General features: G+C 40.7%; 2 protein-coding genes across 2 annotated transcripts; both read right to left on the reverse strand.

Moving 5' to 3' along the window:
• Nucleotides 1-879: 879 nt before the first annotated feature.
• Nucleotides 880-5,996, reverse strand: LOC131456063 (extracellular calcium-sensing receptor-like). The gene is made up of 11 exons (XM_058624039.1): nucleotides 5,746-5,996; nucleotides 4,982-5,226; nucleotides 4,416-4,498; nucleotides 3,791-3,970; nucleotides 3,498-3,686; nucleotides 2,940-3,413; nucleotides 2,596-2,805; nucleotides 2,379-2,502; nucleotides 1,799-1,992; nucleotides 1,384-1,671; nucleotides 880-1,302 (listed from the first exon to the last, which is right to left on the reverse strand). Exons 1-11 carry the CDS (start codon nucleotides 5,994-5,996, stop codon nucleotides 880-882), a joined length of 2,661 nt encoding a protein of 886 aa, XP_058480022.1.
• A 9,260-nt stretch (nucleotides 5,997-15,256) lies between these two features.
• LOC131457020 (extracellular calcium-sensing receptor-like) lies at nucleotides 15,257-22,258 on the reverse strand. Its single transcript, XM_058625775.1, has 11 exons — nucleotides 21,836-22,258; nucleotides 20,747-20,973; nucleotides 19,290-19,381; nucleotides 19,026-19,205; nucleotides 18,738-18,926; nucleotides 18,157-18,639; nucleotides 17,868-18,080; nucleotides 17,643-17,766; nucleotides 17,129-17,322; nucleotides 16,091-16,372; nucleotides 15,257-15,707 (listed from the first exon to the last, which is right to left on the reverse strand). Exons 1-11 carry the CDS (start codon nucleotides 22,093-22,095, stop codon nucleotides 15,285-15,287), a joined length of 2,667 nt encoding a protein of 888 aa, XP_058481758.1. The 5' UTR covers nucleotides 22,096-22,258; the 3' UTR covers nucleotides 15,257-15,284.
• Nucleotides 22,259-23,282: the final 1,024 nt, after the last annotated feature.

Raw genomic sequence — 23,282 nt, forward strand, 5'->3', positions numbered from 1 at the left:
GATCCGGTCCAGCCTACATCCAGGACATGATCAAAACCTACACCCCAGCCCGCCCACTTCGCTCTGCATCGGCAAACCGGCTCGCTGCCCCCTCACTGAGAGGATCGCAGAGGCATTCGCAGAACTCGAGACTGTTCACTGTCCTCGCTCCCAAATGGTGGAACAACCTCCCCATCGACATCCGGACAGCGGAAAGCCTCCACATCTTCCGCCGCCGACTAAAAACACATTTCTTCCGACTCTACCTCGACTAAGACGAAAACGACGATTACAAAAAAAAAAAAATACATCGCACTTACGACTAGCACTTCATAGTTTGGTTTACTTGAAGCTCTTACTGACTTCTAGCTCTTATTTGTACCCAAATGTTTAAATGCACTTATTGTAAGTCGCTTTGGATAAAAGCGTCTGCTAAATGACATGTAATGTAATGTAATGTAATGTAATATTTATTTATATTCCTCTGTAGAACCGGCCCTGCTGCTAAGACAGCGGTTATTAATCTACACTTGAAGGTTTTATGGTTCTGAGTCACAAAAAGACGATAGTTTCAGTTCAATAAGTGCTTTAGTGCAAACAAAATAATGCATACCAGACGCATTAATATGAGAAACAGAAAATCATCAGTGTTATTTATGTTTATTGAAGGTATTTTTCTTTTGCTGTGCAATGTTTGTGACGGTGTATAAATGTGAAACACTGAAGTAAAAAGGGCTATAATTTAACATTTAAATAGGTTATAAATATAAATCTATAACCGACACTATTCAGTTACCAACGTAATTACAGTACTTTTAAAGTATGGTGACTGAAATATATATAGAATTGATACATTTGATGGCTCACAATCCATTAACAAATGCATAATTAATTATTCTGCTACCTCGCCATCAGGTATTTCTTAGTGTTTTTCTCTGGCCTTAAAAGAATGATAAAACACTTTGGAGCAAAGATGCAGAAAAGCAAACCATAGCTAGAGGCAATAATTGCAAAAATCTCAACAGCCACTGCATATTTTCCAGGAGAGCTGACATAGGCAGGAACAAATGCCGCCCAGACTGCACAGAAGATCAACATGCTGAAGGTGATGAGTTTGGCCTCGTTGAAGTTGTCGGGGAGTTTCCGAGCAAGAAAAGCCAAGAGTAGGGAGGTGCAGGCGAGGAGGCCGATGTAGCCCAGAACCAGAGAGAAGCCCACCACTGAGGCCATAGCACATTGCAGCGTCACCCTTAAACCAGGCACATCAAGGTCAGGCTGAGGAACCGGTGGACTGAGTGAGAGCCAAATGACACAGATGAGAACCTTGATAAACCAAAAACAGCACAAAATCAGATTCATGGACATGAAAAGGTGTAACAAGATACAATTAAAAACATATGAAACACTGACCTGTATACTGGTGAAGAAACAGACACTTCCTCTCTGCTGACCTGGACCAAACCACTTCATCAAGGCTTCAGCTCCAGGACGAGCCGAGCGAAATGCTGCCAGAACCACCATTGTTTTGACTTGTAGGCAGGAAACACAAAGAACAAAGCTGATGCCAAAAGCTGCTTGCTGGAAACGGCAAGACCAGACTGACGGACGACCGATGAAGACCAGAGAGCAGAGGAAGCAGAGTTTCAGAGACAGAAGAAGCAGGAAGCTCAGCTCAGAGTTGTTGGCTCGAACCTACAATAAAGAGTTGGAATTTGTTTTGGAATTGAAAAGACATTCACATGAACAGCAAGTATCATGTTTATATGTTCAAAATGAAGTAACAGCAAACCAAAGATGATGAGTGTTGTTGGGATCTTACCATCGGTGTTTGACGATAGTAAAGAAAAACCACAAACACAGTTGTTGTCACCGTGACACCAAATACAGCAACTGTAGTTAGAGTTATACCCAAGGTTTCATTAAAGGACAGGAAGTCCAGCTGGCGAGGGACACATGCAGTTCGGTCAGAATTTGACCAGAACTCAGGTGGACAAGGTTCACAGTGAGGAGAACCTGGCAGAGGAAACAGGAAAATCTTAAATGAATAGTTTATACACAAAATATTACATTCACTGTGTTACTGCTCCCTGGATGAGTGCTGCCCTGCCTGCATGTGCCAAATACAACACAGCTGCTGCTGTTCACTGGACTATGCAGCTCCATGATTCCTGAATGCAGTCACATTAAAGCAGCTACACATATCTGATCCGACTTTTCATCATTCTTAGCTTGTGTTCAGCCTTCATGTGACATATGTATGGATTGACATTACAGCTGATACAAAAGTGAAACACTCATCTGGACTCAGAAGAAAACAGTCGTATGGATGAAGCCTTGAAGGTGTCTGGATCCTGCAGAGTGAAAACTTATGGGAAAATTGTATGTAGTGATTTTCTCACCAGTTATGTTACTTATTTCTCCTTCAGTACATGGGAGACAGTCAAAGCAACAGAGTGGTTCTCCTTTCCTGGTGGCCACTCTGGTTCCTGGACGACAGCTCTCACTGCAAACTGAGACAGGCACCTGAACAAAAACATATTTTCAAGTAATTCATATTGAGTCACAGCAAACATTTTATTCATTAGATGTCTGGACGTTGTCCTGAGTCAGGATCACCTGATTAGACCCTGTGCTCCATTGAATTGCAGACTCGTTCATTTGGAGGTCGTATCCATCTACACGACCTATCAGAACAAGTTTGAGTTTCCCTCCGAGAGTTTTCTGCCAGTTCACGAGGTCGTACTTTGCTGGAACATCAGCTCCATCAAAATAAAACATTTCACCCTGTGGTGTAGTGAAGTTCACCTTCATCAAGTGCTGTAGAACCTGAAAGCATCAAAACACCAAAAACCTCAACTTCAAAAGAGTTTAACACTACAATGTGACATATATTCTATAAAAGACAACACCCAGGAAGTGGGGTGTGAAAATTCCACAGTGATAAACAGAAATTATTTTACCTCCATAGGTTTGATGTGTTTTGGAATGGAGCAGGTGGAGCTGCTGTTTCTAGGAAGACTTTTAATGTCGGGACACAATAGAAGCCTGTGAAGAGCGTGGGCTACAGCATAAACAGCCAGGTAGACGTTATGTGTCACTCCAACCTGAGATGTGTCAGTAAAAAGATTCTGCACCGTCTGCAGAGACTCTGTGCCACTGCACGGAGGCAGGGGATCTTTCTGAAGCAGCCTGTTAGCAGGAGCCGTGTCTCCAAGATGACAGAGAAACACATTCTCCCAAAATTCTCTTAAGAACCTATCATTTGGACGATGAGATGGGCTTAGATTTCTGAGATACTTTTCAAATCCAGGTATAGTTGAACTCCTAATGGCCACTCCCAGGACACCACTTGCCACTTTAGAAGAGGAAGGATTTTGGAGAAGATCCCCACTGGTGCTCCAAGCCTCACTGGCCAGAAACTGTCGGTTAGTCACCTACAGTGACAACAAAATCTTTACAATTATCTGCTACTTTTCTTAAAGAGTTTGACAGATTTATAGATTCCATGTGTTTCTCACATTTCTGGCGTCCAGCTGCTCGAACAATTCCCTCACATCTGTGTACCAGGTGAAGATCAGAATCACCTTTGCAGTCGAGGCTTGAATGGCAAGTGCTGCACGTGTGGCGTCACTCACAATATTCTCTCGACGGAGAGTTTCCACAAATGCCAAACACACTCCTGCTCCTCGAGTCTCCTCCTGAAAAATCTGATTAATGCAATCAACCCTTAAAACTTTGCATTTAAAATCTTACATGTGCTATTTCTTATACAGGTGGTGTAACATTTGCAGCACGACACAAGTGGAAACACCTTTATTGCCATTAGGCCATAACTATTCTTTGCCACTACAGCTCCAATCCATGTCCAGTTTAAGCGGATAGCAAGCTGGGCCAAGGCTCGCGCTTGGTAAATATCACTGGGCATGGTCCTGAAGAAGTTGGGAAATTGGCTCCTGTCACTTAAACATGGGCAGCTGGCCGTGTAGCTTATCTAAAAAAAACAAAAAAACAAAACAAGAACAGACTTATACTGAAATCTTTGACACAGGGCTTGAGTTTTCTATCAACATACAGTAGTTACAATAAATATGACATTTTGATCTTTATAATGAAGTCAGTATTATTGCATCAAAGATCAATAAACGTTTTTCACCAAAGAATGAATTAAAAATGTATTGTCCCGAAAAGGGGAACTTGTCTTGCATTGACAATGAGACATTGTTCACGTTACCTGACTACATGAAACTAACCATTAGAAACACGTCATTAAAGCACAGCATGATTTCATTAACGAGTGTCAAGTTAATGGTGGAAGATCATCCAGTACATGCAGCCTGAATTAAACGATCATACTTGATTTTTGCTCAATATACACAAATAAAATAATAAATGCAAACAAACATTAGTTTTTAATATATAAAACTCACTAAAGGTACAGAGAGCGGCCCCAGGAGTCTGGAGAGAATCTGAGCTGTATTTGATGAGTCACCACCGATGATCAAAGGAACAGACTGATCACCTGACAACATGATCAAATATCACACGAGAGTCGTTAGTTCAATAAAATATAATCCATAAACTTAATCTTGAAATCCTGTAGTCAAAACAATTATAAATACATTATATAAATACAATTGTGTTTGTATAATATTATATATATATATATTCAAGATTCAAGATTCAAGATTCTTTATTGTCATTATGCAAGCATAACAAAATTTCCTCCTAATACATATATATATATATATGTATTTGTACATATATTCAACCACCTTAAACTCACAATTTTACTGTATTTATTCATTACTTCACTTCCCATACCAATTTTAAACACTGATATATACTGTTGTAAAGTCCAGTGCAAAAGTCTTAACTCCTGCACCATTCTTATTTCATTCTATGTCAATTCCTTGTGTGTGGACTTGTACATGGCCAATAAAGCTGATTCTGCTTTTGATATAGATGGAGGAACATCATGTATATGCACGGAGATATTTAGAACCTGTCCTTTCTCCCCTTTCCTCTCCATAGGCTGCAGAATAGTTGGTCATGGCAGCCGAAAGACTACAGCTGCTGCCGTTTCCTCCGACCAGTGACAGGGCAGCTTGTAAAGCCCAGAAGGAAAGACCACAGCTGTCGTGAATGTGATAACCCAGCTTCACTCCTGGCAGCAGCGTCACACTTTCATTGATTTCTTCCAGTGCAAACACCATGGCATATATGTACTGTAAAGGAAGACCCTGCAGTCTGAGAAAGAGATTGACAATAAATGTGATAGCAAAACACCAAGCTGCAAATGTGTCATTATTTTCATCATAACCTCTATTTATCCAGGTAAGCCTCATTGAGAATAAATGTCTCTTTTACAAGAAGCTCCGGACCAAGGTTTTTATCAGCACATTTGACAGCATTACAGACAAACAAATTACAGTAAAATATGCAGGGACATAAGGTCATCATAAAAGTGCAGAATGATAAAATATACTCCATAAAAAATCTAGTATTCAGCTTTCAAACAGAAGAGTAATTCACTCAAAACATCTACAGTCAAAGTTAATTTAAAAGCAGCTCATAAAGATTCAGCTGTTTTCCTCAAATTCAGCCCAGACCTTTGGCATTTACTAAAAATGTGTCCTGTCAGTCAATAGGCAATTATTTTTCTCATGCCTAGTTAACTTCCTATCGAATAGATATAGGTAATAACACTCTCAAACATATGAATTAGCACCGGACAGCATTCACAGTAAACACAGTTCAGAGTTTGACCTGGTGCAAGGTTTGTAGGGTGGCAGCTGAGTGAAGTCATGATCCATAGCTGGAGGTTTGTAAAAAAGACTGAAGAGACCACCAATGACTACATCACCGTCCTGGAACAGACCCGTGACACCAGACGTTTCCCAGCGGGAACAAGTCACTGCCTGAACCACCTGTGATCCAACCCCGAGACCCAGGTCTCTGCCCACGAGACCCACGAGGAGCAGGGACGGAGCGGAACCGAGCCACAAGAACCACGACATCTCTGAACAATTAAATATTACCAGTCAGATAAATCTCATTGGCACAAGAAGAGGTTCAATAAACACAACATTCAACAGTTCCTAAAATGAAAAAGGTCACATTTGATTCCGTGTTTCACCCTCTGCTCTGCACATCACAGATATATTTGTAACAGTGACAAAAGCCACAGTGGAATAGAATCAAGCATGATGAAAACACACCTGCAAATCTGATGACGTAAAAAAATAAAAAAATAAAAAATAAAAAAAAAAGAAGAGTGACAGACACAGGTGTTTTCGTGGTGAACAGACATTTTCAAAAATTTCGATTTTTGATAAATAATGACTCCAGTTACTCTTGCCTTGGCATCAAGAAGACCCGTTTGTGACCCGGTCAGAACAAGAGTCTTTCTGCAGGAGTTCACATGTTCTCCGTGTGTGCGTGGGTTTTCTCCAGGTTCACCGGTGGGTTTTCTGTCCTGTGCTGTTAGAATGTCACGAATAGACTGAAAACAAAAACCATTAAAAATAGGTCTTAAAAATATATCTTACTTAATTTCATTAATTTTTAGGGTGCCAAATTAAAGGGATATGACAACACTTTTATGGATATTTGGCAGCCTCTGATAAATTACTTGCCTAAAGATCTAAGTGGAGTCATCCTGGGTGGAAAAGCCACAGTGGAATAGATTGTTTCAAACTGAGGTAACAAATGCTAGAAATAATGTACACTGAAAGATGGTGAATATTAGTCCTGAAAAAGTGTTAAAAGGAGCGGTCCCTTCTGATATTACTCTCGTCTTGGTGGGAGCTGTCCAGTGCTGTAGTGTGCAGTTTAGAATTAAGCATTTTAATATAGTGATTGCATGTTATATGTAATGGGTCGGGTCTGGTAGTGGTCTCAGTTGGTCCCAGTTTTTAAGGCACTGCAAAGTCTGGTCCCTCAGTACCTAACTGAACATCTCCATGTTCCTACCCCACCTACAGCACTGAGGTCATTGAATGAGGTATTATTATAGTTATTATATTATGGTTTGTTTCACCTGAGGACCCTCAGAAACTGGAGTCCAACAGGTGTTCGGTCATTTTATGAAGCTTATGTTCAGTGTTCATCTGATCATGCAGCAACTTTAAAAAATGAAGTAAAACTACTTTTGCAGACAAGGAGGCCAAAGTAGCCCAGAACCAGAGAGAAGCCCACCACAGAGGCCATGGCACATCTCAGTGTCACCTTTAAACCAGGCACATCTAGGTCAGGCTGAGGAACCGGTGGACTGAGTGAGAGCTAAATTACACAGATGAGAACCTTGATGAAAACAGCACACAATCAGGGTAATGTACATGAAAAGGTGTAACGAGATACAATTAAAAAGAACATACACAGACACTTCCTCTCTGTTGACCTGGACCACACCACTTCATCAAGGCTTCAGCTCCAGGACGAGCCAAGCGAAATGCTGCCAGAACCACCATGGTTTTGAATTGAAGGCAGGAAGAGATGGAAACAACAACAGTAGTGATGGGCAAATGATACCGGGGCGTTGGAGCTTGTGTCGCTCTTCCTGAAGCGGAGTGGTTTGAAACACTGTGTCGGAGCTTGTATCAAAACACCATTGACCGATGACGTTCGACGATCTGTGCATCACTTTGCGCTTCTTTGCTTCAAAATGGTACAACGCGTTTCATTGGCATATAGTGTTTCAATGTGTTGTGAGCCAATGACAGCTTGACCGGTTTGACAGATTTGAGTGGTTTGGCACCACACGAGCTATAAAACATGCATCATTGCTCTTCAAAATGGGGTTATGAGGAGATTTGGAGAGTGATTGCCATGACGAGTACAAGCAATAAGCGGTGTTCAAAGGTTTGGGATAATTTTGATCTTATACCACCAAATAAGGTATAATACAGTTCATGGCCTACATTTTATGTTTCCATTCTTGAAATGTATTTTCCATTTTTAATGGGTCTCAAATGTACAGTTACTTGTAGGTGTGGTGTTTGCTCTGCACACAACAATTGTCTTACAACAACAACATGTCATCTATGCTGAAACACTTGCATGCCAGGCATGAAGGCAATCCCAGCAAAGCAGTGACCCTGTTAACACTGGGATTCCTGACTGTAAGCTAAATATAAATATATATATATATATATATATATATATATATATATATATATATATATATATCTCACACCAGACTGTGGTATGGTTGTCCATTCCTCTGAACTCTCATCAGGCATATTCCTCAAGAGCAGGTCTTCATCTATGTTATGTCTGTCTTGGTCGGTACTGGACATCAAAGTCGTAGGTGGATAAGGCAGAGAGCCATCTGTGCCCCACAGCACTGAGCTTGGCGGTCGACAGCACATACGTGAGCGGGTTGTTGTCCGTACATACGGTGAATCTGACCCTGTACAAATAATCATGGAATTTATCCACAACCACCCACTTAAGGGCCAGGAACTCCAGCTGGTGAACGGGATAGTTCCTCTCAGATGCCTTTAGCTTCCTGCTGGAGAAGGCGACTGGTCTCAGACCCTCACTGTGTTCCTGATATAGGACGGCGCCAAGCCGTTTCAAGCTGGCATGCAACATGCAGGACGTATGGCTTGTTGGGATCTGCAAAGGCCGACACAGGTGCATGGGTAAGGCAGTAGATAATCTTGTGGAAAGCCTCTGTGTAGGACTGGTCCCATCGCTCACCAAAAGGCTCGGACTCTTTGAGGTAAGTCTTCGTGTTGTCTTTCTCAGGCTTTTTGCCCCTCTGGGTTGGAGCGTAGCCTTTCGTGAGCTCAGACAATGGCCTGACAATGGCTGCATAATTGGCAATGAAACGGCGGTAATATCCGCAAAATCTCAAAAAGGATTCAAGAGCCTTCAGGTGCGTAGTCTGTGGCCAAGTGGTAACTGCCTCTATCTTGGATAGGTCAGGCGATACTCCATCGGCTGACACGATATGGCCAAGGTACTTTAGCTTCGGGAGGCAGAACTGCAATGGTCGAACGAAATTTTCAACCCAACCTCTGCCAGACGATCAAGAACTTTAAGAAGTCTCTCTTCATGCTCTTCTAAAGTTCGGCCAAATACAATCAGGTCATCGAGGTAGACAAGGACTTCAAGCAGGTTTGTGTCACCCACAGCCTTCTCTTCCCTATCTCTGGAAGGTGGCTGGGGCTCCAGTTATCCCCAGTGGACAGATGAATGCTGTCTTTTCCTTATCTTCCTCAGCCATAGTGATTTGGTAATAACCGCTCCGAAGATCAACAACAGAGAACCACTTGCATCATCAATACAAGGTGTTGTGTACTGATCGGGGATTGTTCGGCTGTTATCGGTAGTCAATACACATTCTCACGGCTCCACTTTTTTGCGAACAATCACGATTCGGGATGCATAGGGACTACGAGACTCTTTAATGATCCCCGCACGCAGCAGTTCTTGGAGTGCTTTCTCACGTCCTCCAGGTCAGCTGGAGCCAGGCGAACAGCCGTGGCTCTGACATCCGGATTGTGTGCTCTACACTCTTTGCCAATCCAACATCCCATTTGTGAAGCGAGAACACCTGGGACCTTGTGGATAGCTTCTGACGGAGTCTCTGTTTCCACTCCTCCGAGACAGGTGAGTCAAAGTTGATCAGGTTTGGATCGAACTCGGTGTCAGCCTTCTTGGACGGAGAGAGGTGAGTTACTGCATCTGTCAGATACATGTGCCCGATAACTGTTCCCACTGGTATGACTGTCTCTGTCAAGGATTCATTCTGGACCAAGATTCTGAAATTCACTGAGCACAACCATTGGCTGAAGTAGCACACCAGCTAGGAGTGGAGTTAGAGGAGACGAGTCAACCATCAGGATTTCTTTGTCTACATGGTGCTTGTACTTTACTTTACAGACTGCACTACAATCCCCACCAGGGGGCAGAGTCAGTGGGCCAGGGCCTTGCCAATACACACAGCCAATATCTTCTTTCTCTTCCAGGGCTGTGGCTGTGTTAGTCGATGTTAGATTGTTGTATCCCCAGTGTCTGTCTGATGTCAGTGCCGTTGTCCTTACATTGCTGCACAAGATGTCGGATGTGACTGGCATTGGTCCCCACAATGACAGGAGTCTGGTCTGCAGTTTGGGGCTGGGGGCATATAAGAGCGAGGAGGGTCACGGTCTGGTCAGCACCTGTAACCTTTGCTGGATATTCAACATCGACCACTACGTACCCACGGTAGGGATAACTGCCCTCGGATTCACTAAACCAGACATGGCATGTATGGGGACATCAGACAGGTAAGTTTGATACCAAGACTCAAAGATAATGGTGACCTGCGAGCCACTATCAAACAAGGCATCACAGCAATCTCCATTTACTTTCATAGGTACGATGCTGGGTGGATAAATCAAGCCTTAAGGGATGCCAGCCGACCCCACAGTTAACTTCACTAGCGGTGGAACCACCAGACTGCTGTTTGTCTTTTGTCACCTTTAAAGCTTTCTGTTGACCTTGCCTTGATATTCAGGGTTGCGGCACTTAGTAGCAAAATGTCCGCTCTCACCACACCTATAGCAGAAATTCTCCTCTGACTTTTTCGGTGCTCCTTTGGGAGAGTTGGAGACCTGTTTTGAAGCCTCCATGGTTTAAACTGCAGCGTCTTGCCGAGACATCTTGTTGCTAGTTTTCTGCTTTAGTCATCTCAGTTGTTTTTTCAAGGCAGCCAGCTCGGCGTCTTGCCGGTTCTCGGGGCCAGGCGGTGCATTGATGGGTGTAGCCTCCCTGTAATCCTCTTTGACTGGAGTGGATTGGGTCACTACTGATGCAACTATTGACTTCAGTTCTTTAATTTCCACCTTTAAGCTCTGGATCTCAGCTTGCCTTGTATCCGCTTCTTGATTAGCATGCACTCGGTGTACTGAGGCGCTGAGCTTCTTTCTAGAAGTTTCATACTCTTCCTCAGCACGAATCTCAGTCAAAAGCTGTAGAAAGTTTGGAGGTGCAGCCTTCCTTTCTCTCAAGCGCAGCTGGATCAACATCAGGTCTGAAGCGATAGCACCTCTTAGCAGTTGGTCCAGTCGGGCTCGATCCATGCAGCTAGCAGGAAGACCACCTCGTTGAATCACCTTAGCTAGAGACCTCTCTAGACCTCGAAGGAAATCTGATAGTTTCTCTCCTTTTTGCTGTTGCATCAATCAGAAAGCAAAGTAGAGATCATCACTGAACTAACTACTTCCAAAAGAACTTTCAAGGGCTTTCAAGCGCTCTCTTGGGCTGGCGTCAGGATTGGCGTTCCGCACTGCTTTCACAATTTCTAGTGCAGGCCCCTTTAAACTTCCAATAAGTCTGCGTCTTTTTTCTCTGTCAGAGCATTCAGTCTCCTCCACCATAAGCCATGCCTGCTCTAGCCAATGGTCAAATGGTTCCTCACCTGGCGGTGTTGGTAGGGCTCCTGAGAACATGCGTAGTCGACCATAACTACCACCATCAGCTGGTTTTGATGTCTTGTCCAACAGATCTCCAACAGCGGCCAGGATGGATTCAGTGGAGCTGGAGGGAGGGGGTGTACTGGGGAATAATGATTTGAGGTCCTCCATTGTTTTCCCCTTTACCCTGCAGCAACCCTTTCAGTTTACTATTAAACTCTTCAGCAGCTGCCTGTGCCTTTCCAATGATGACAACAGGCTACGCCTCTCCACCATCAATTGCCACAACTTCAGGAGGAACACTTTCCTCATTCACAGTCTCTTTGCACTCACACAAAACCATCCGTCGATTTAGTCTTGCACTGAAGTTTCTCCCACGGACACGCACGCGTCCCAAAGACTTGATAGTTCCCAGTGTTTCTTCCACATCACTGATCTCTATATCTTCTTGGACGATGGTCATAAGCGCATGAGTCTCATCCAAACCCTCACCACGGCACCAGCGTTTTAACTCTGACACTAGTTCTGTTTTTTCCATGTTAATGCTGTTTGTAAATTAGTTTAGCACTTTAATTAGTTACTTTAACTTTAACTCTTTTTGTCTTTATGTTTAATTCTTTTCTTAAACTGAGAAATCCAAATGATCCTAGCAGTGCCTCCATTTTATGAAGCACTCCCCTCGGTAGTCATAGTGATGAGGGCAGGGCTTTTGGGTTCTTCTAATATATTTATCACTATTCTTAACCCTGATTAACTCAGTTTTAATGTTTGTTTTGGATCTCTCTTTTTAATCCCACTATTTATATGTTTGGATGAAATGATATTGCTTAATGTTTTTAACCGGGTTACATATATGTATATATACACACTGTAGATATGTATGGGTGTGTTTATATACTGTAGATGTAGACACACAGTGTCCAGAAAACCGGTGGACATGATAGTTAAATCTGGCCAGCCTTTTTCTATCGTTGAGGATGAAGGGTTCAGAAATTAAAATCCTTGACCCATCATACTCCATTCCAAGCCGCAAAACTGTGAAGGCAGTGTTTGAAGCAAGGTACACCATAACCAAAGAGAAGGCCTTGGCAGAAATTAAGCAGAGTTCAGCTGTTAGTTTGACTGCAGACATGTGGACATCAGTCAACATGGATGCCTACCTTGGTGTCACTTGCCATTATGTGTCAATACGTCTAAATAAAAACCTGTGAAGACAAATAACCCGTCTGCTTCTGTGAATAAACATCCCTCCTCAATCCATAAAAGTCCTCCAATGACAAACTATTATCTGGACACTGGAGTAAAACACTTAACACAAAAACAATCTTGTGGAGTTCAAATAGCATGATCTTTTGCAAAATAGGAAGGATCTCTTACCCTATTATGGACATTTAGTACAGTTTCTAAATAAACTTAACATTTATTTAACCCTTCATATCATTTAAATTTATTCTTTGGCTTAATCTGGGATGTTTTACAGCATGGGCCAGTACTAATGAACAAAACCCTTGAATGACCATGCAGTCTTTTCTAAACTTGTATTGTTGACATGGGATTGAAACAGTGTCAGTGCTTCAGTCGTGCTTTTGAGAGGTTGCTATGGCTTCAGTTGTCCACCAGATGTCCCCGTCACTGAAGCTTAAAGCTTTGAATCTTTTTCGAGACAATAGGAAAGCCTCAGTGCTTCATAAGGCTTCACTTGTTCACCACTAAATCACAGCAAACACAGCAAACACAGCAAAAAAAAAAACAAACCAGAGCGTTAACTGAATGGTGTCAACTCTCTGGAGACCAGAAAGCAAGCAGAGACACGTCACCATCTTTATAACCTTCCCACTGATGATTGTCCTCAGCTGAGACAGTGAAACACAGGTGAGGACAATCCCGGCTGATTAACACACACACACACACACACACACACACACACTCCTCAGCCAAAATACACAAAATCGAACCATGAGGTGTGACAAGTCAAAAACCCCATTTAGAATTTTCCTTTATTTAATTTTTCTTATTATTATTATGTTATTTTTTAAATACTAATAAAAAAATAATAATAATATAGTGTCACAGCGTTTGATCGTGATGATTCTGTCTCTCTGTCTCAAACACCTCTCAACCAGAGGAGAGAACAAGATGAGTTAAAATTATAGAAAATGAAAGAGGAGAAGAAGATGAAAACAGATGAAAGTGTGCATCTGATTAACCAGATTAACCTAAACTAAGTTTAGCTACAGTCTGTTTTCCACAGTCGTCTCATCATGTGATCATTCTCGAAAACAGACAGGTAGACGGACACGAGTTTGGTACCACTACACTAACTGTGTAGCCTGAATGTGAAAATGTGATACTGGGCTTTAAACTCATGGATTAAAAAAAAGCAGAGAATGACACAGATTAAAGTTTTTATTAAATCAATAAGAACTTTAATTATATAACACTTTTCAAAACATAACCAAGGAAAGGGAACACTGATGAGCCCAGGTGTCCAATACACACAGGGACAGGGACAGACAACGAGGGGGCGGAGCCACTTGAAAATGACTAAGAGGTAAATCTGTTAATGTTTGTGAGTGACAGCTCTTCAGATTCTCCACGTCCTCACCATAATTTATCACAGGAGAAAGATTTAAACCAAAGTGCTACTCCAGAAACTGCCCCACTACAGATAAACCACATTTAAAATAAATGACAATCTCTTTTGAAGAAATAATCTGTCAATTAAGATTAATTTTCTTACAACAGTCACAGATCACAGACCTCTGTCATCTGACATGTTTCCATTCTGATCCACTGGATCCAGAAGAACTTCCTGGTTCCAGTGTAAAACTTTACTTGCTTATATCTATGACCGTCCGACATAAACATGACAGAATCCATGTCACTGAGATATACACATGGGACTGAACCATGTTACATTTATACTGTAATCTGGTTCAGATCCAGATTAAAGACAGTCTGATCCTGACTACACAAACTTCAAACATGATGAGTTTTCGCACAGATATGTTTTTACAGGAGGACTAACTTAATCTAACTTAACTTAAATTAAGACATATAATAAATATAATAATATACATTTAATCATATGATTTTCTTGCACACATTAAACAGCATAACATATATAGTAGTAAATATCAAATATTAATATCATAATAAAAAGTAAGTGCAAAGTTAGTTGTTTTGCTTTCTTTTGTAGTTCTGTCTGGTTTTCAGTTGTCCTGTTTTATTTTGAAGTTATTCCTTGTGTGCACCTTGTCCAATTTCGCTTTTTTGATAATGTCAAGATTTCCGGGGGGCCAATGCACTGTTTTATAGCAATGCCTAATTTTCATCGTCACAATTTTCATTTTTTTAAATGGCAATATGACCAAATGTAAGTCACACAGGAGTGAACAAATGCAGGGGGAAAAAAAGAATTGGCCTCTCTTTCACATCTGGAGTCAAATAACATTATAATATAATAGGAGGTAAATGCATGAATCTGTCTGAAGGGATATTCAGTGCATCATTAAGAAGTATTATACTTCCATCTAGTGGCCAAAAGTGGGTACAGGCAGTTATATCCACCTCTGCCACCACTGCATCGCTGTCTTTAAAGTGATGAATGAATTAATAAAGCACATTTAATGTCTGTTTTAGGTGTTTATTTATATTAATGAAATACAGAGTGTAAAAGTGTATTATTTTATATACAAGTATTAACGTTATTAAATGATACATTAATGAAGTAGATTTAGTATTTTTTTGACATTATCAAAGGTAAACAAGGTGATGATGAAAAAACAATTGATTATGTTTGCACAAATGTGCTCAACTATGAGACACCACAACATTAATATTTAAAAACATTTCAGTTACAGCAAAAAATAATAAATCAAATCATTATTCAACTCAAACTTATCTGGTCATCAGTTGTTTCTTTGTGTTTTTCTCAGGCCTTAAAAGAATAATGAAGCATTTTGGGGCAAAAATGCAGAGCAGCAAACCAGAGCTGGAGGCGAGGATCGCGAAAATCTCCACGGCAACCACGTATTTCCCAGGAGAGCTGACGTAGGCGGGAACAAACGCCACCCAGACAGCGCAGAAGATCAACATGCTGAAGGTGATGAGTTTGGCCTCGTTGAAGTTGTCGGGGAGTTTCCGAGCGAGAAAAGCCAAGAGGAGGCAGGAGCAGGCGAGAAGGCCAATGTAGCCCAGAACCAGAGAGAAGCCCAGTACTGAGGCCATGGCACACCGCAGCGTCACCTTTGACCCCTGGAAACCCAGGTCATGTTGAGGCACAGGCGGGCTGAGCGAGAGCCACGCGGCACAGATGATGACCTGCGAGAAAGAAAGAATATTTACAGTGTAACTTTGATGCATGAAGAAAATAACAAATTCAGTGTTCTGAAGAGGAACATTTCAAAACAACACAGAGAGGAAATAAATACAAAGTTAAAAATGATTCTTCACTAAAAGAGAAAACACAAAAGTAAATGACAAAATATCAATCAGAGAGACATAAAAACGTTAACCTGAAAAAGGTGGAAGCCTTTTTAACCCTAACCCAGGATTAAGTTTAAACATATGCAGATACAGGTGTTTTGTTTATTATTATTTTTTCTTTTTTAAAAAGGCTCATATTTCATTTATGCTTTTATTTTATATTAATGTTGATTCTTAATCATTAGAAAATGAACGACTAGTGTGTGTTAAAACCACACCTGTATACTGGTGAAGAAGCAGACACTTCCTCTCTGCTGACCTGGACCAAACCACTTCATCAAGGCTTCAGCTCCAGGACGAGCCGAGCGGAAAACGGCCAGAACCACCATGGTTTTGACCAGAAGGCACGAAACACAAAGAACAAAGCTGATGCCAAACGCTGCCTGCTGGAAACGACAAGACCAGACTGACGGCCGGCCGATGAAGAGCAGGGAGCAGAGGAAGCAGAGCTTCAGAGAGAGAAGAAGCAGGAAGCTCAGCTCAGAGTTGTTGGCTCGAACCTACAGTTCAGAAAAAGTCACATCAAAAGAGTTAAGCAAAGCTGCAGTCAGACTAAAGTACCTTAAAGTGTGACCAGAAAATGACTTTGGTGGAAGTTGAAGTCACATTTTATATTATTTAAGTAAAAGTCTTAAAGTATATGACATTTATTGTAGTATCTGTAGTATTTACTTAAGTATCAAGTGATTTTCTGATATAAAATGTACTTGAGTTAGGATTGAGCCATGGTGGATCAGTGGTAGGTTGTGGGTTAACCCCATGTTGCAGTGTGTGAATGGATAAAAACTGTAGACTCATCAAGACTAGAAAAGCTCTATATAAATACAGACCATAATACCAACTCTTCTTCTTCTGACTTTATTTGGTAGTAACAAAGACAGAAGTATTTGTTACTTTACATTACATAAACAAACGCCTGTTACACTGATTCAGTCAATCCCACACGACTCTCTCTCTGTGTGTTTGTCACTATAACATTGATCTCATGTTGCCCGGCAACATTCCCGCACTGCACTCAGGAAGTGATTTGTTTGTTGTGGTGAGTCAGTAAACTGTAAAGCCTAAAAAAAAAAACAGACATTATTGTTTCCTCCCACTCCTGCTATGCTGCTGTATACACACAAACGCTCCCTCAGTCAGGTCTGATAGTTTTTCCTGACAGAGTCTGTTTTCACATGAAGCAAATTCTATCTGTCCATGAAGAATGACAACAATGACCTAAAGTGACGTACTGCAGCTTTAGGCTGTTTTCTTACCATGGGTGTTTGATGGTAGTAAAGAAAAACCAGTAACACGGCCGTTGTCACCGTGGCACCAGTCACTGCTGCTGTCGTCAGAGTGATACCCAACGTTTCATTGAAGGACAGGAAGTCCAACTGTAGAGGGACACAGGCGGTTCTGTCAGCATTGGACCAGAACTCAGATGGACAAGGTTCACAGTGAGGAGAACCTGACACAGAAGAAAGGCCAAAGTAAGTGTTTCCGTATCATCACACACAGAAAAAAACAAGATCAGATTCAGACTGATCCATTGAAAAACTGCCAAATAATGAGCTATTCTCTATGTCCACCATTAGACTTACTGCAAAATAGTGAGCTATTGTATACATCCAGAGACTGACAACCAAATAATGAGCTGTTCTATTCATCAATGAAGAGAGAAAACAACAGAAGGTTTGTGGATGTTGTGAAGGAGGACATAAGAACATTTGGTGCAACTGAAGAGGACATTAACAATTTCAATAAACATTAATTTAATGATCTCATCACCAGATATGTTGCTTATTTCTCCCTCAGTACATGGGAGACAGTCAAAGCAGCAGACTGGTTCTCCTTTCCTGGTGGCCACTCTGGTTCCTGGACGACAGCTCTCACTGCAAACTGAAACAGGCACCTGGACAAAAACAACAAATCGTCTTCTCATAATATTCTAATAATCTGTGATCAGAATAATTCATGGAACATTTGTCAACCGGAAGACACAGGTGATCTGACCTGACTGGATCCTGTTCTCCACTGAACAGCTGATTCGTCGAGGTGGAGATCAAATCCATCCACATGACCAATCAAAACCAGTTTCAGTTTCGAGCCACCTGCAGTTCTCTGCCAGTTCACCAGGTCATACTTTGCTGGAGTGTCAGCTCCTTCAAAATAAAACATCTCCCCTTGTGGTGAGGTGAAGTTCACATTGTTCAGGTGCTGCAACAACTGGAAGAGACAAAGGTGGAAGGAACGAGTGAAGTTCAACAAATGAAGAAGAGGAAACCGTGATAGTCAGGTTTACCTCCTCTGGTCTGATGTTCTCTGGAGAGGAACATGTTGAGATGTTGGAGGAGCAGGAGAGGAGGCTGTGAAGAGCATGAGCTGCAGCGTAAACAGACAGGTAGATGTTATAAGCCACTCTGAGCTGAGAGGTGTCAGTGAAGGGATGCAGTGCCCCCTGTAGGGATTCTGTGCCACTGCAACGTGGTGGAGAAACTTTCTGAGCTGAGTCTTTGGTAGGTGATGAAGAAGAAGCACTGAAATATGAAGACGCTGTGTCCCGGACACGGCAGCCAAATTCCTTTTCCCAGAATTCTATTAAGAAGTCATCGTCAGGACGACGGGCTGGGTGCAAATTTCGGAGATAGTTTTCAAATCCTGGCATTTGTGAACTTCGAATGGCGACGCCAACAACACCAGCCGCCATCGCTGAGACGTCAGGGTCTTTGAGGAGAACATCACTGGTGCTCCAGGCTTCACTGGCCAGAAACTGTCTGTCCGTCACCTGCAGAAACAGGACACCATCTTCACGGACATCAACATAATAAACTGTTTTCAAAGATTCTCCTTCCATCTATGAACATTCCCCCGTCAGATCCTCACATTGAGTTTTGTCAGTTGCAGGAAGAGCTGATGGACGTCGGTGTACCAGCAGAAGACCAGAATCACTCTCGCTGTAGACGCTTGAATTTTGAGAGCAGCTCGCCTGGAGTCTCTGTCGATCGTTGATCTGTAAACAGTCTCGATGAATTCCACACACACTCCCTTCCCCCGAATCTCCTCCTGAAACTCCTGAAATAATGAAGAACAGAACAGAAAAAAGAAAACACTTAATGTTGTGTTCTATCAGTGAAGAGCAGGTACTGTGTGAGAGTATCATCACAGAAACACCTGTATGGCCAAATGTCCATAGTCGGTGTTTGCGATCACGGCGCCGACCCACGTCCAGCGGAAACGAACGGCGAGTCGAGCGATCGCACGAGCCTGATAAATGTCACTGGGAATGGTTCTGAAGAAATTAGGAAACTTGGTTCTGTCGCTGAGACACGGGCAGCTGGCCAGATAACTGATCTGAGGCAAAGACACGGAAACACATTTTAATATTTTTTATTTAAAATGATTAAAAAAAAATTTCCCCGAAGTCAGGAAACTCACAACTGGAACAGAGAGAGGCCCGAGAATCCTGGACAACATGATGCCTGTCGTTGACGACGAAGCACCGATCAGCAAAGGAACAGGCTGCAAACCTGAGGATCGCATACATATTTATATTCATCTTTTCTTAAGTTTATCTGAACGTGAAAGTTTGACAGATTTAATAATGTTTTCTATAATAATGGGGGATAAAGCGGGAGACATCCGGGGACACAATGTCTTTAAACTTTAGATTGATTATATTCAAAACATTACAAGAACAGCTGAACAAACACTGATACACACACGTGTCATGTTTTGCACATTAGCGAGTGCCAGAGAAACTTCAGGAAAATTAATACTGAATGAAATGTCTTTTTCTGAATCCAGAAAAGTTTTGGTGCACCGTTGAGGACTGAATGAAATTATGTTTAAGTTTAATGTCACTTTATGTGTCTACACATGGAATATGCCTATTTTTTTTATTGATATAATAACATATATAATGTTATATATATGTATATGTATATGTATATGTATATGTATATGTATATGTATATGTATATATATATATATATTGTAACATTAATATGTATTTTCCTGGTTTTTATTTGATTAAATAACTGAAGTGTTTTTTCAAGCAAAAACAACTACAGTCTTTTAACTTCTGCTCTGACATACTGCACACATTTCTGGTTATATTTAAATTCATATGTTCTAGTAAATAATTGCACTCTCCTCTTTTCTTTTTTTGTGTATTTTCTTTTTTTATTTTGCTGTTGTATTTATTTGTTATACCAACGACCAGAGTAAATCCCTCATATTGTGTTAAAATATGTTTGACCCGGCAATAAACCCAATTCTGATTTTTTTTTTTCTTTCTTTTTTTTAAACTAAATAAATAAAAAAGTAGAGGAGCCACAAATCACTTTTTGGCAACTGGAAAACTACGCAACTGTTTACACCAAAACTGTAACTGTACAGAAACAACAGGATAATCGTTTAAATTACAACAGTTTTCAATCCTAAGAATAAACACATAAACACTGATATCAGACAAACCAACCAAAGACAAAATCTTTACTTTTACCACATGTAAACATTATTATGATTTATCTGGAGAAAATGTCTGTGATTCTGTAAGACAGCTTAACCTGTGTCAACACTGCCCAATCAGGTTAATAATGAAAATGTGGATCTGTATCTAAATCAGAACCTAATAATTTCCATAATTTTCATCCACAGAAAAATGAATCCTAATCTGCTACTCACACTGACTGCCAAATAATGTGCTATTCTAAACATCCACCAACACAATGAGTGCCACAAAACGAGCTGTTCTCTATATCCACCAAGAAACTGCCAAAGTGCCAAATAATGAGCTGTTTCATAAATCTACCCACAGACTTACAGCCAAATAATGAGCTGTTATGTGATGTGATGTGTTGTGTCGTGTTGTGTTATAAGTGAGGACGTACTTGTTTGTGCAGCAGGATCAGAGGCTCCAGAGGAAGCTGTGATGTTGCAGGTGTCTGCGTTTCCTGTGATGAGAGACAGTGCAGCTTGCAGACCCCATGGATATCGACCACAGCTGTCAACGATGCGATAACCCAGCTTCACTCCAGGCAGCAGCTCCTCGTTCGCATTCACCTCCTCCGCCGCAAAAGCCATCGCATACATGTGTTTCACGGACTCCAGATCCAGTCTGAGACCAAGGACGCGATGAGAAGGAGGTCATTTATTCATAAAGATCTTCAACAGAGTCAATGTGTCAGATGGTTCTTTTATAAGGGAAACTCAGGAGGTCAGTGATTTCAAACACTTAGGATTGATTTTATGTATTTATTTATTTTTTGGGGATTTTAGATAATCAAGTCAAATTCGATAAAAATGTCGAGACGATTTCTAAAACTGTGATTATTTTTATATCGTCATCGTTTTCAACCTTTGATTTTCTCACATTTTTCAGAGCTCACCAAAAGACTGAAGACAGCTTTTTCCACGAGGCTGTGAGGCCTTTGTATTCGTTGTAAGGCAAATTAAACTTAATTTAATACATCTAATGTTTACATTTTCCTATATTCTGATGCTATTGTGTTGTGAGTTGTTTGGTTCTTCTTGTCCATAATATTACAGTGCAGTGTTGACTGTGCATCAACGTGCATATGACAAATAAATGAAACTGAATCTGTTCAAAAATGTCAACAATCTTGACCCATAATCGTCAGTCACTACAAAATGAAATCAAATATAAAATATTTCACTTTAAAAATTAAATGTTGGTTCAAGTCACATCAGAGCTGGACTAATTTTAGCTAAACTTATTTATTACTTATTTGTTGTTGTACGTTGCATATGTCATGTTGCATTGTCATGTATTTAAAGCTTTTATAATGTACTTTACATACAAGAGCCCAAATAGAATTAGAATTAGCAATTGCTATAAACTGTTTGAGCAGCACATCAGTTTCCTTCTCTGTCCTTGAACTTTGTTTAGCTAAATTGTCCTTGTTTAATAAATAAAAACATACAAATAATAAGTATAAATGTCGAGTGAATGAAGTTACCCAGTGCAAGGTTGATAATGTGGCTCTTTGGTGAAGTCCTGCGTCAGAGATGAAGGAATGTAATGGACATTTAAAAGTCCACCAATGATCACGTCTCCATCCTGATGGAGGCTCCTGATGTTCTGTGAGGACAGATGTTTACAGACGATGTCCGGCACCATCTTCACACCCATCAGTCTGATGAGCAGCAGCAGCAGAGACACAGTCCAGGACACGGTCCAGGACACAGAGGACATGGACATGGCAGCTGCTCTGGACATTTCAACGTTTCCACTACAACAAGTGATGTAAAGGACACGAGTCGCCTGATGCTTCGTCGGACCTGAGTTCCGGAAAAAACCTCACGGAAAATATTCAACAAAGACAAATGTCAAAGACGAAAGAAAGTAAAGGCGGAAAAATCTGTGTGGGAAATAATCTGTACTGACAAACATGAATACTGACACACACACTGACACACAAACATCTGCTCAGTGTCTGTGTGAGGTGTTGACTTGAGTTTTTATAATCATGGTTTCACAGAGAATCAAACACAAGCAGCTGACATTGAAATTACTGCTCTCTGGAGTGTGTGTGTGATGAGGCAAAAACCACTGTTATTAAAAACAAGAGTTAAAAGGGCTGATGCAGAACTAATACAAAACTGCTGCTCAAAATAACAAAATTATAAAAACAATTTTCAACGCAAATGCAATATTTTTTTTTTCAAAAGTCAAAGATGTGAAGTTTCTCCTCTGCTCACAAAAAGATAATTTCTTCATTAATTAATTTCTCTGCTTCAGAATGAAAAAAACGTATGTACACAATAACATTTTCGAATTTTTGCCATACAACTGTAAATTATAAAATCTTTATTTCCAACGTTGAATTCTATATTTCACAGCTTTATTATAGTTACAGTATTTTATTTCTTCAAAAACATTTTGTTGTTGTTTTAAATCTGTTTTCAGGTTAATTCTCAAATCCATGATTTTGAAACAAGGTCATGAATTTTACTTTTTTTTTTTCAGAAAAATTCAAATTGTTCCACAAGATTCCATGGAAATGCTGTGTTTTACCTTTCAGAAATTTCCACCAGACTAAAAAACATAATTTATTTTATGTTTACTACACTTTTCTTTTTAGATCATCAATATATCAATTAATAATCAATTGATAATATTTGTTTTTAATATTAATGTATTTTGTCTTATTTGTTTTGTTTTGGCAAAACCACACAAAAGCCTTTATGTTTTATTCTTCCCACTTTTCCATTTGCCTCGCTAAGATAATTCATCCACCAGAACAGGTGATGCTGATTGAACAACACGATCATCGAACAGGTTTGTTTTTCACTGATGATGATGATGATGATGATTATTATTATTATTATTATTATTATCTTACAGTGGTCTTTTTAATATAACCAGTTTATTCTGAAGAAAGATCAGGAGCAGACAGAAAACCA

This window comes from Solea solea, chromosome 3 (genome assembly GCF_958295425.1).
Source record: "Solea solea chromosome 3, fSolSol10.1, whole genome shotgun sequence".
NCBI classification, from domain to species: domain Eukaryota; kingdom Metazoa; phylum Chordata; class Actinopteri; order Pleuronectiformes; family Soleidae; genus Solea; species Solea solea.

Excerpts from the sequence above, each read along its gene's own strand:
- LOC131456063 (XM_058624039.1), bottom strand. The coding sequence starts at position 5,996 with ATGTCGTGGTTCTTGTGGCTCGGTTCCGCTCCGTCCCTGCTCCTCGTG. Across the intron at positions 3,687-3,790 it reads ATGGCCTAATGGCAATAAAG|ATTTTTCAGGAGGAGACTCG; the intron begins GTGTTTCCACTT and ends TGCATTAATCAG. Across the intron at positions 1,672-1,798 it reads ACTATCGTCAAACACCGATG|GTTCGAGCCAACAACTCTGA; the intron begins GTAAGATCCCAA and ends TCTTTATTGTAG.
- LOC131457020 (XM_058625775.1), bottom strand. The coding sequence starts at position 22,095 with ATGTCCAGAGCAGCTGCCATGTCCATGTCCTCTGTGTCCTGGACCGTG. Across the intron at positions 18,927-19,025 it reads ATGGACATTTGGCCATACAG|GAGTTTCAGGAGGAGATTCG; the intron begins GTGTTTCTGTGA and ends TCATTATTTCAG. Across the intron at positions 17,767-17,867 it reads GGAGAACAGGATCCAGTCAG|GTGCCTGTTTCAGTTTGCAG; the intron begins GTCAGATCACCT and ends GTTTTTGTCCAG.